The 11,778-nt window shown below is 48.5% G+C and overlaps 1 protein-coding gene across 1 annotated transcript; it reads right to left on the bottom strand.

The window, feature by feature from the left end:
- Positions 1–1,508: 1,508 nt before the first annotated feature.
- LOC123429431 (WUSCHEL-related homeobox 11-like) lies at positions 1,509–4,537 on the bottom strand. Its single transcript, XM_045113467.1, has 3 exons — positions 3,685–4,537; positions 2,157–2,332; positions 1,509–2,015 (listed from the first exon to the last, which is right to left on the bottom strand). The coding sequence occupies exons 1-3, from the start codon at positions 4,466–4,468 to the stop codon at positions 1,998–2,000; spliced, it is 978 nt and encodes a 325-aa protein (XP_044969402.1). The 5' UTR covers positions 4,469–4,537; the 3' UTR covers positions 1,509–1,997.
- Between the last annotated feature and the right edge of the window lie 7,241 nt (positions 4,538–11,778).

Here is an 11,778-nt window from a genome sequence, read left to right as displayed (position 1 = left end):
GCTTGTATGATCCAGCCAACACGATGTCTGCACGGCTGATGGCGGCGCCCACCTCCCATGCACCGCACTGCACCACACCCACCTCCGGCACAACGCCTGCTCCCTGCACATCCGCCGCCACGACCACCCCCTCCCCATGACACCCTTCTTTTTGAGTGGCCATCTCCTTTTCCTTTTGTCTCAGGCGACGGTTTTGCCGTATAGCCGAGTTGGTCTTTTGGGAGGCCGACTTTGCCGGATTCTCCACCACCGCGGTCTCCGGCAACTTTTCATGCGGGTCCATGCAGCAGCGGCAAAAAAAGATAGGAATTGGGATGAAGAGCAGCGGGATGTTAAAGGAGGGGTTGAGAAAGGGGGTTTTTGTTGTGGAAACAATGCGACTAGCTCCAAATGTGTGGGCTCTCGTCTGTGGTCTGGGCCGAGAATATCGAAGCCCTATGTGGCTGGTGTCTGAACTCTCGTAAATCCCCCTTGTTTGCTTTTGATTTTTTGAAAAACGGACATTAGGACTGATATGTGGACCGATACGAGATACCGTTGGATGGTTTGCGGGGTCCGGACCGCTCGGTCTGAGACGCGGGAGATTTAAGGGTCCACATTAAAGATGTCCTAATGGTGTAGTCCTTGCAGGAACTCCAAAGGACCTGGCTGTAAAAAGCCTGTCACCAGAGCAATCTCAGTGTCACTGCAATGGTTGTTTTGTTCTCCTGCATATTTGTCTCTCCTGAACGAGCGACCTTGGGTTGTCGATCCATTGGGGTTTTCGTGCAGCAGCCAATGCATGACCGTCCAGCCGGTCATCCTAGCTAGCTTTGGTTCGGCCAAGCAGCCAAATGTTAGGCAGGAGAGCAGAAGCAGCGAAGCAGTCAAAGCTCCGGCTAGCTTGACCCGAAAGCGCGCGTGTTACTACTTACTGAATTTCCGTAGTGTCTAAGTTTGACTGACACACACACACACACACAGTAGTGGGGAAACGGGGAGATTCCTCACTGATAATTCACGCCACACACACACACACGCACACGCACTTTTGGCAGGCACCACGTACTACTCGACCGACATATATCGGCTAGGGTAGGCTGCGGATGACCAAAGTCCATGAGCTAGCTAGGGAAGGCAGATTACACTACCCCATAGTAGTTTATGTGATCTGATCCCAAAGCGGGGAGGGGAGAGGAGCAAGTGCTCGATTAGTCAATCATGGTCACCAGATCCAAGGCTCAGCTCCGAACCCGGCCGCGCGTTGGGAAAAGGATGTGGAAGAAAATGATGCGTGTGTGCTCTTTTCTGAATTTCGACACGCGGTGTCCTCCTTTTGGTCGGCACGGGGCGGCGAGCTCGCCACTTGCCACCCACCTGTTCCCGGCGCCGCTCGACGCGTCCGCCCGCCGGGGAATCTCTCTCCCTCTCTCTCTGCGCCTACGAGCTACGGTTCGGCGACGCACAGCAACGTTTTTGTACGTACGTAAACGCGCCATGCAGAAAATAGTATGCATCGATCTCCTCTGTGTTATTTGGCGTTACATACATTGATTTCGACGAAGCAAATACAGAGAAAATACGCAGGTGAAATAATGGCTAGCTAGGGGCGGGCAAAGACCACAATATGGGTTGATTGATGATTACATGCATGCATATGTTGTTCACGGTGGTATGCATGCATATATGGGTCGATTGATGATTACATAGGCGGATATATGTTGGACTGGACACATGGTGCACTATATGTATATATATTGCCGCTATATCTATATAATTAAGATGCGTATGTCGACCAGGCACGCACGTACAGCCATGCACACGGCCGGTTTGACGGCCTTGGTCGTTCACTGCTTTGCTTCTCGATCGGTCGTCCATCGTGCAGTCACCACCAATCCCATTCCTAATTAGCTTCCGTTCGCCTTGACAGATTAACTGAACCTGCAGCACGCATGCGTCCGTCTACAATGATCCAAGGAACCAGACCAAATTTGACACCAATCAGCAAACCGGCTCCATTAATTCGACCTCGCGACCTGCCCATCAGTAAAAAAAGACGACGCGATGAGCACATTTTGCACGAATTTGACGTTCGTCGGAAATATCACGCTATCTGTCATATGTATATATGTGCATGCCAGCATATATGTGTAGTACTGTAGTGTGCTAGCGCTGACCAGGTAGTAGCTCTCGCCCATCTGCAAGCTCTGCATGAGCACGCCGTAGTCGTCGACGGGGAGGAGGCCGCCGGTGGAGTGGACGAGCATCACGTCGTGCCCGAACATGGAGCGCAGGTCCATGGGGCCCCGTGGCACCTCCGTCGCCACTCCGTTGATGAACACCGTGATGCCCGCTGCACGCACGCACGCAAACAAAACAAACAAACCACCATCAATACTCTATCATCAAGCCCTAACAAATATTAACATCCCATCGGCTGGCTATCTGGCATGCATGCTACGCCTCCAATATTCGCGCTAATTGTTCCCTTGTTCTCAACATGCATGAGCTGTTTGCTTGTGGAAAATTTCAGAATAGGCATGTTTAACATAGTACATGCACGCGTGCGCCAACTACTATATTAGTACTACCATTTAATAATGAACCTAGCATATAATGTGGTCAGAAACTTAGAATAAGCACGGCACGGCTAAATTGGTACGGTTAGGCATTACGCCCATCCAAAATGGAGATTGTTTTAGCGTTTTACCACTCAAAGTACATTTCAAAGTTTAAAGAAAGAACCACTGGCGTACATACAAATGAAATCCATGTTATCATATTATAGTTGATTTTATAATGTGTAACTATCTTTTATGTGAGACAACATGTGTTTGCACATAGACTAATGGCCAAAGACCATCTTGAAGACTGTTGTCATTCTCTTAAAGGACTTATATCTTAGATTGGAATAATAGTACTATCTGTAATGTGGTTGTCTATTGCTAATCATCTGAAAAATTATAAATCAAAGTTATTTTTTTCTGATGGACTTTAGATTTTCATCCAACGATTGTTAATTTGGCTTTACTTCCCAGCACATGAGCCACTAGCTGATATACCTTACATGCATTCCTATTTTCTACTAGGACCTAATGTGCTTAGGCATGTTTCTTAAAAGTGGTTGAACAAAACAAAATGTAAGAAACAAACAATTAAGATATAAAGATACTAAACTGAAACTTTTAACAATGTTTCGAATAAAATAGAGTTGTTTCATTTACCAGATACTCACTGTTTTAAAATACTTGTCATGGTTTAGGAACAATTTCACATTTTTTTGCCAGAAGGTTAAACTTGAATTAGAGACGTCATATTAAATAGAATTACAACGGCGTTTCAAAAGCTGCACATACATAAAACTAAGTACACGTACTATACATGCAAGAACAAACCAGAGACGATGCAACTTCGGGCTGACATTTTTCAAAGATGCAGGAAGTTTCTATTCATTAATGTTATGATCCAAACAAGAGGTGAAAAGGTAATTGCAGATTTTCTTCTACCGGATCTATAGCAAAGAAGAGGAACAAGAAGAAGAAGAATGAACTCCATCCACCGACCAAGGGGGGGAGCCAAAATGTTGATTAGAAATTTCGTAATTTGGCTTGGATGCATGTGCAATTGAATTGTTCCAGAGAACCTCGGAGGAACAAAAACATGCATCGGCATAGCGCGAGACATGCATGGCATGGCGGGGCTCACCTGGTTGGCACGAGTAGTAAAGCTGCTGCTGCTGCTGCGCGGCGGCCGCCGAGAAGGACGACGGTCCGGAGCCGCCCCCGCCGCCGCCGCCGTCCGCGTACCCCATCTGCCGCGAGATGGCGAACAGGTCGTCGCCGCCCCCGCACTGGTCCATCTCCCCCACCATCCCCACCGACGGCGGCGAGGGCGGCCACGAGGACGAGGAGGAGGAGGAGCTGTACGCCGCGCCGCCGTGCGCGAACAGCCCGAGCGAAGTCGACGAGGCGTGGCCGCCAGGCGCGGGCGGCGACCCGGAGGAGGCGGCGGACGCCTGCGCCTGCGCCTGAGCCTGCGCCTGGGCCTGCGCCTGCGCCTGGAGCTGGCGCTGGCGGCGGCGGGAGCGGGAGCGGCGGTTCTGGAACCAGTAGAAGACGTTGGCGTCGCCGACGGCGCCGAAGCGCTCGAGGAGCTTGCGGATGCGGACCGTCTCGTCCTTGGGCGGGTTCACCATCCCGCTGTTGAAGATGGACTCCAGGATGAGTATCTGCTCCGGCTTGGGCGTCCACCGCGACCGCACCGGCTCCGCCGGCTGCAGGTCCGGGCTGTGGCCGCCGCCGCCGTCCATGGACGCGATCGGTCGAGCTGGATGGCCGGGAATTGGAGTGCTGGACGAGGAGAGCGAGTGAGCGAGCGAATGTGTTGTGTTGCTTGGTGAGACAGAAGCTTCGGGGACGCTATATATATAGTGTCGTCGATCGCGCGCTGGTGCGGTTGCTGCGAGGGAGAGAGGAGAGGGGGTAAACATTCGTTCCTCGGGTGGTGATTCAGCCGGTGGAGGACAAAAGAATCTTTTTACCACCGGTGCTTTCTTTTTTCCGTCGGCTGTCTCCGGGGTGTCAGCTTTGGTGCCCCGCTCTTGCTTGCCGTGTCCCGGTGAAGGTGAAGGTGAAGGTTGTGGGGTTGATGTGACGGTGATGTCGACTCGCGAGGGGTGGTTTCAGTGGTTGTGGGCTATGGAACCTTTGCCGCTTTCTACTGACCGAAACCGGAGTGAATTTGGTGTCACCGTTGGTTTGCGGTCGACGGATATGCAACGAAAAATTGGAGGGTTGAATGAGTTGGCGCGCGTGTAACATTAGTTTCTTCTCCAAAAAAGTTCATTTTAAACCCTGAATTTATAGACGTTCGGCGAATCAAATCCTCAAGTCCAAATCCTAGTCGTTTGCATCCTAAACTATATGATTCCGGTCTAAATCGAACCCTGAGACACAAAAATGCTCACGTGAGAAATGTCAACCGCGATTCGGCTGGCTGATGGGCCAGGGAGCGCGTTGGGTCGGCCCATTTTCTTTTTTTTGGTTAGATGGCTAAAAAAAGGCTGCCACATGGTCTAAAAAATAAAAACAAAAAAAGTGAATACAAAAAGTTTATAAAAGCAAAAAATTTAATAAAGAAATGAGTTAATAAAGAATATAAGTCTACGAAATCTTACCTACTAACTCTTCTTTTTCCTTAATCTAATACTGGCCCCTCTGATTTCCCGTGTGGCATTTCAAAATATATTTAAATATAATAAAAATAATACTGACATTTTAAAATATATTTAAATATTATAGAAATAGTACGTGGTATTTAAAATATATTTAAATATTATAAAAATAGTACGTGACATTTCAAAAATATTTAAATATAATAAAATTAATATGTGGCATTTCGAAATATATTTAAATATTATAAAAATAGTATGTGGCATTTTAAAATATTGTGAAGCCCGAGAGCGAGATGGGCTTGACTGGGCTGGCCCGGTAATTTTCGCGCATGCCCCTCGCAGCGCAGCCCAATCCCGGTCAAATGAACAATCCCGGTTTGCAAACGAACTTAGGGTTCTTTTTAGACCGGGACTGCATAGTTTAGGGTGCAATCGACAGGGATCTAATCATTGGGTTGTACGTCATGGAATGTCAACCAAGTTTTGATCATGCCCCAAACCCGAATGGTCTATCGATACTAGAAGAGAAGTTGGCATATTGACAACCTCCATATGGCTTATGTACCATGCTTTCCATGACAGGCTTCTGACTCGTTTTTCAAATTTCTTATCCTCTTTGTAGGGCCACGTTGTGGCTGCCACTAGGTGGCTTTTCCCTATTTCTCTTATGGTTTCTTTGGACGTATTTGTGCTGTTGCCCCAACCATCATCTTAGTGGTGACATTTAAAGTTTGGTTGTATTGTATGGATGATTGCTTTATTTATAAAGCAGAACCGAAGCCTATTTCGAGAGTTGATATCCTACTTTCCTTTGAAATACCTATGGAATAAAACATTCCATAAGAATTTTGCAAGAAACCAAACACGATGCCTTACCTTGTTTTTTTTTGTCTTCGTGTCTGCACATCATGCATTTTTCCAAACGACATTTTTGAAGTTTTTTATGTGGTTTTGATTCCTATAGGATCGCATGATACACGTCATCTCAATTCACGAGTTTTTCATTCATACATTTTGAGTTCTTGCATTTCTTGCGCTTTAGTCTTTTTTTTTTCCTTGCAGGTAACAACACTTTGGAGGTAGCCATTTGTGTCATCGCAAAAGCAAGAAAGAGATAACCATTTGTGACCCACAAAGTGAACGTGGATGTGAATCATTATAAGTGTATAAAAACACCACATCCATTTTATAGACCATTCTGCAGCGTAGTATACTTTTCTAGGTAGCTAGATCCAAACATTATGCATGTATGAAAGAGGTCGGAGACATGTAGGAGTAGTAGTAGATTCTAGTGGCCATACATGCTCGGCCGCCACCAGATGACTAGACCAAGATAAGCTTTTTATGGAACAGTTCACCGCTGGAAGGCGTCCAAATCACATGTGCTATGTGGTCTTGGAAAGCAAGACGCGCGCAGCGGGGGAAGGGAACACATGTGCCCCACAGTTTGGCCTGTGCCTGGATTGACCTCGGGTCCATGCAGGGGGCATCGATCGGCTTTCCTTAAGGCGATCGATGGATCGTCCGATCGCTGTCCCTGGCCGTGGCGCGCCGGGTTGGGATCGGGGATCGGAGCTCGGACGGACCACACCACACGCGGCCGGCCGGTCCGGACCCCGGCGCCCGGCGTCGGCATCGCGACGTGGCTCCCCCGCCCGCTCCACTGTTCCGCCCTTGGTCGCTTCCGCGTACCGTGGATAAGGCGCCGACCCTCACCCTCCTATGTATGTATGATGTCGACCTGAAACAACCACCACCGGCTGCCATGTCCGTGTGATCTCCGTTGCATCGGCAGGGAAAATCTACGCGCTGCCGATAAACTTGTTTATTGAGGAATCTACTACTATACTACCATGACCGTCTATCCATCCATCCGTTCATCATGGCTGGCAGGGCAGTGGCAGGTGACGCTAGTGGCAGCGTGGGAATCTGCGGTCCGAAGCAAAGCGACCCGGGCCAGAAAAACTCCCCGTCCCCGTCCCCGACGAGGGGGAATCAAAATTTCCCTGCTGCTCCGCGCTCCACGTCCCGGCCGCGCGCGGAATAGGCTTAAACAATTGCCAACGCCGCGCCGCGCGGGGGCTCGGGCCGCCTATCATTGGCCCGCCGTTCGGTCTCCCCCGGCCGTTTCCTCCTCCCTTACCCTCCCCGTCGGCACGCGGCGGAGCGGACGACGACGAGGCGTCACCGCGTCAGTCACCTGCCCTGCTCCGCCCCTGCCGGCATGCCACCGCCCTCCGTTGGCACATTCCTCCGCCGCCTTGTCCCGTTGCTCTGCGTCTGCGTGCGGTGCACCCGCCCAGGGAATCCGCGACCGGAAAGTTACCGATCGTCGAGTGCGTTTTGCGGTTGCACGGTGTTGTTGTGCGCCGCTCCTCGATCGCACGGTGCGTTATTAGCGCATCGCCGTACGTGCAACGTGTGCGGGCCTGCATGATTAGCGCGGCCGGTGGCGGGAGCGCACTGGCGACGTGTCGACGGATGCGCCGGCTGGCTGGCACGCCCGCGGTCTAAAGTGGCATGCGAGTGCAAGTGCAAGCCGGCGGCATCCGTCACATCGGTGAAGAGGCGGATTACGGCGGTGAGTGGAGGGACGAGGCCGACAGTGGCCGGAAAAGGGAGCTCCGGCTCCATGATTCCGTCTCCGGATGATAGATTAACCGGCCGGCCGGACCAATCATGCGAACCTGCCTAACACGTCCCCCCTTTTTCGCTTCCACCCTGTTTGTTACTGCCGCCACTCGACTAACTATTATTACTCCAAGAGACAAGGGGACAAGTTCACCAACGTGCCACGGAAACAAGAGCAAGAGCTAGACCAAACTTATGAACGGGTTTGCTTTACAACATCCACAACCGGATCCTCGATATCCATCTCAAACGTTTGACTAACGACCTGCATGATCAATGACCGGACGAAAATACGTTATCAGACCAGACACCCCATTTTCAGTCCAAACGTCCGGATGGATCGACACTTCTCATATTCGGCTTATATTTAGTGTGGATATGGAGAGGCCGAACATGTTGGAGCGCGCCCGTCACGTTGGCTTTGTCAAGACGGGACCATCCCAAATCGAAATCAATTTGACTAGTTCTTCGCATCGATTTAACTCCTTCCGCGTCCTCCTCCATTTCTCGTGCCGCCGCATAGCCACCCACCCCCTCCTTGCTAGCCATCCTCGCTTGCTTTCGATGATTCGCCGTTGATAGTCCTGTCCGCCTCCACGGTCACAGATGATGCCTCAACGGAATCAATTGGGGTCCCTGGCTTGGCTTTGGATCCTTACAAGGCGGAGAACCATGCTCGAAAGGAGCGCCACCGGAGGCATCGCGAGCATGAGGCATCAGAGGAGATAGTGGTGTTGAAGGTAGCTGGGGACATGGCCTTGGTGGCGACTAAGTCCGTTGCTAAGGACAAGGACGCTACGCTCCCAAATCCGTTGGTCGTGGCCACAAAGAAAATAAACTTGTTACCGTTGCCCGATTCTGTCACACCCTCCGAGTGGAAGGGCATCCCGGGTTTGAGCTTTTCTCAAGCCATCCCCAAAGCGAAAATGATGGCGGACTCGCCGGAGCTCGAAGTGCATCGGAAGTCCTTGGGCAATGCCGGTTCCGGTTATGCCTACTTTTTGTCCGACAAAATGCCCAACTAAGACTCGCTATAAATTTTGACCTTTTCACATTTTCATCCATAGTTTCTTTTGTTGCACATATCGTTGGATCGTATTACTAGGATAATTAAATTGCGATGCATATGGAAGGAACAAATATTACATGACATGATAAATCATGGTCAATAGTCTTTGCAATTTACTATGGAGGATATCAATTCCCCGGTGTTTGAAGTTGGGAAAACATCACACACTAAAATGAAGAAGAAAACTGCGAAAGTTTATAAGCCTAGGGGTCCGACATTGGCACGATTTAAGGATATTTGTTGTGTGAAAATTGAGAGAAATTTTGGAAACTTTATCATGAGCTAAAACACTATGTGAAGCCACATCCTATTTGCACCAACCGTGTCATGTGCTCTCTTCAACATAGACGGTCATCCATCCAAGATGCCGTTAGCAAATTTGTTTGTTATCTCAAACACGTTGTAGGCCAGAAACAAAGCGACATTGGAGTTCAAACCCATGTAACTTTGGCGACGGTTTTGTACAATCAAGTTGAGAAGAACCCATTCACCTTTTCTCATTGTTGGTTGAAATTGAATGGGAACCCCAAATGGCAGACCACCCTCAGGGAAATTGAGAACGTCACGACATCAACATGTTGGATGATGAAGGGTGGAAGTGGTTTCTCCGCTTGAAGATGAGGATCAATGACTGATACGTCCCAAACGTATCCATAATTTCTGCTTGCTCCATGCAAGTTTTGGCTGATATTGCTATGTGTTTTGTACACTTTCATACCTTTTTCAACATATTTGGACTAACCTACTAACTCAGTGCACCCAGTGCCAGCTTATGTCTGCTGATGTCTGTGAATTGCAGGTTTATACCCATATTTACAGTGCCTGAAATATTCAACAAAAAATATATAAAAAATCAGTGTTCCAAAAGACTTCGGATGCCCGAAGGAGAGCTAGAGAGGGGCCATCCCCCACCCAGGCGGCCACCTGGCGCGGCCTAGGGGGAGGCCGCGCCACCAGGCCGCCTGGGCGAGTGGGACCTCCCCTGGTGCCCCCCTTTAGCCCTATTTTTACCCCCGTGGAGGAAACCCTGATTCGAGAACCCTTTTCTCCAGAAGCAATTCCGATCTCCGCCGTCATCGCCAACAAGTTTCGGGGAACCAGAATTCTTGTGTCGGCACCTTGCCGGGATGGTGAAGTGTCGCCGGATTCATCTCCATCGACATTGCTTCCTCCCTTCATGAAGCGGGAGTAGTTCCTCCTCGGGGCTGAGGTCTTCTATAGTAGCTATGTGGTTAATTCTCTCTTCCATGATGTGACCTTGATTGTGATCATAGGCTATGTTAATCTAGGGTGATCCCATGATGTTTTCCTTTCTTCTATGTATTGGATTGATGTACTCACTTGATCTTATCTAGTATAATCTCCGAGACCATGGTGACAGCGGTCTATTGGACATGGATTAGGAGAATATTTTCATGAGTTATTTCCTCTTTTGTGAATTGATTGAAGATTGAGAGTTTCTTGGTGCTTGTCATTGATTATCCTTGAGATATGTTATGGTGATTGTGGTACTCTCTTTGGATGGCTGCGGTGACATTGGGAAATACATAGATGAGAACTACGAACTCTTAGGTGTGCTTTTGTAGCCCTACATAATTCTCGTCCTCCCTTGATAACAAAGGAATGACCTCCGAGTACGTCTCCATTGCATGTTTTAGTGCAAATATCATGTGATTAGACTATGTTAATGTTGTCGGGAGTTGCCACTAGTGAAAGTATGAAGCCTAGGCCTTGTTTCTCACCATTGTTACACCGTTTGTGCTCACTTTGTCACTTGCTACCTTGCTGTATTTTTTATTACAGATTTATATTACCTTGCTTTGCCACACCTATCACCCATATTTTACCATCTCTCCGCTGAACTAGTGCACCTATATAATTTACCATTGTATTAGGTGTGTTGGGGACACAAGAGACTTCTTGTTTCTTAATTGCAGGGTTGCTTGAGAGAGACCATCTTCAACCTCTACTTCCCTGAGTTCGATAAACCTTAGGTCATCCACTTGAGGGAAATTGCTGCTGTCCTACAAACCTCTGCGCTTGGAGGCTCAACATAGTCTACGAGAATAGAAGCGTGCGTAGACATCAATGACCGCGAGGAGTGAAGTTATTGATTCATTGTATAAATTATTGAATTTCATTTTGGCATGTACTGGATTTATTTGGGCTACACTATATTTGTATTGTTGAATGTATGATGAATTTGCGTTGTATGATCATCGTGCATGGATTTGCATTGATTTTGGTATCGGGATTTGGTGAGTGTGATTGTGGCAAGGGCCAAATGATCGAGGACCTACCCGACACTATCCATGGGCGCGTCTGTGGCTGTATAGGGACCATGATTAGGCAATTCCAGTTGTAGGTGCTCTTAGGCGTGACAATAGTTGTCTAGTTGCATATTAATTTATCATTCTTTTCTTAACGCGGGAAGGGAGCCAAAGGTCCAAAAGACGGAATTATGTTACCAAAAGTAGTACAATAGTACATAGAGGACCCCAAAGAGTAACAAAATTACAAACATGTCCTTCGTATATGCAAATAGGACCCCGAATGCTGGAGGAAGAACACAATTGAGTCTTGCAGTAGCTAGTGGCCTTATCTACGGTACATATATCACCATCTACAACAGAAGCTTGCGAGACAAGGTAAAGACCCCCCTTATCGGTGTCTAAATTAACTTATGTCAAGTAGAGGGTCCGAACTGCGGATCTTGGATCGATGGGTAACTAGAGACAAGGGAGATTACCTAGGTTCGGGCCCTCTTAATAGAGGTAAAACCCTACGTCCTGTTCTTTTTATATTGATGGGGTTGGAGAGAGTACATAGTTGATCTACCTCGAGATTGGATGTTGTGGTCGAAACCCTAATGGCAATGAGCCTAATCCCCTACGAACTAAAGCCCCTGGTTTATATAGATACCAGG

Source organism: Hordeum vulgare, chromosome 2H, assembly GCF_904849725.1.
Source record: "Hordeum vulgare subsp. vulgare chromosome 2H, MorexV3_pseudomolecules_assembly, whole genome shotgun sequence".
NCBI classification, from domain to species: domain Eukaryota; kingdom Viridiplantae; phylum Streptophyta; class Magnoliopsida; order Poales; family Poaceae; genus Hordeum; species Hordeum vulgare.
The sequence above is the reverse complement of the archived record's forward strand: the minus strand, read 5'-3'. Positions and strand labels throughout refer to the sequence as shown.

Bases quoted from the DNA above. Each gene is read 5' to 3' on its own strand.
- LOC123429431 (XM_045113467.1), bottom strand. From the start codon at position 4,468: ATGTTTACCCCCTCTCCTCTCTCCCTCGCAGCAACCGCACCAGCGCGC. The intron at 2,333-3,684 runs GTGAGCCCCGCC...GCGTGCGTGCAG, and splicing joins TTACTACTCGTGCCAACCAG to CGGGCATCACGGTGTTCATC.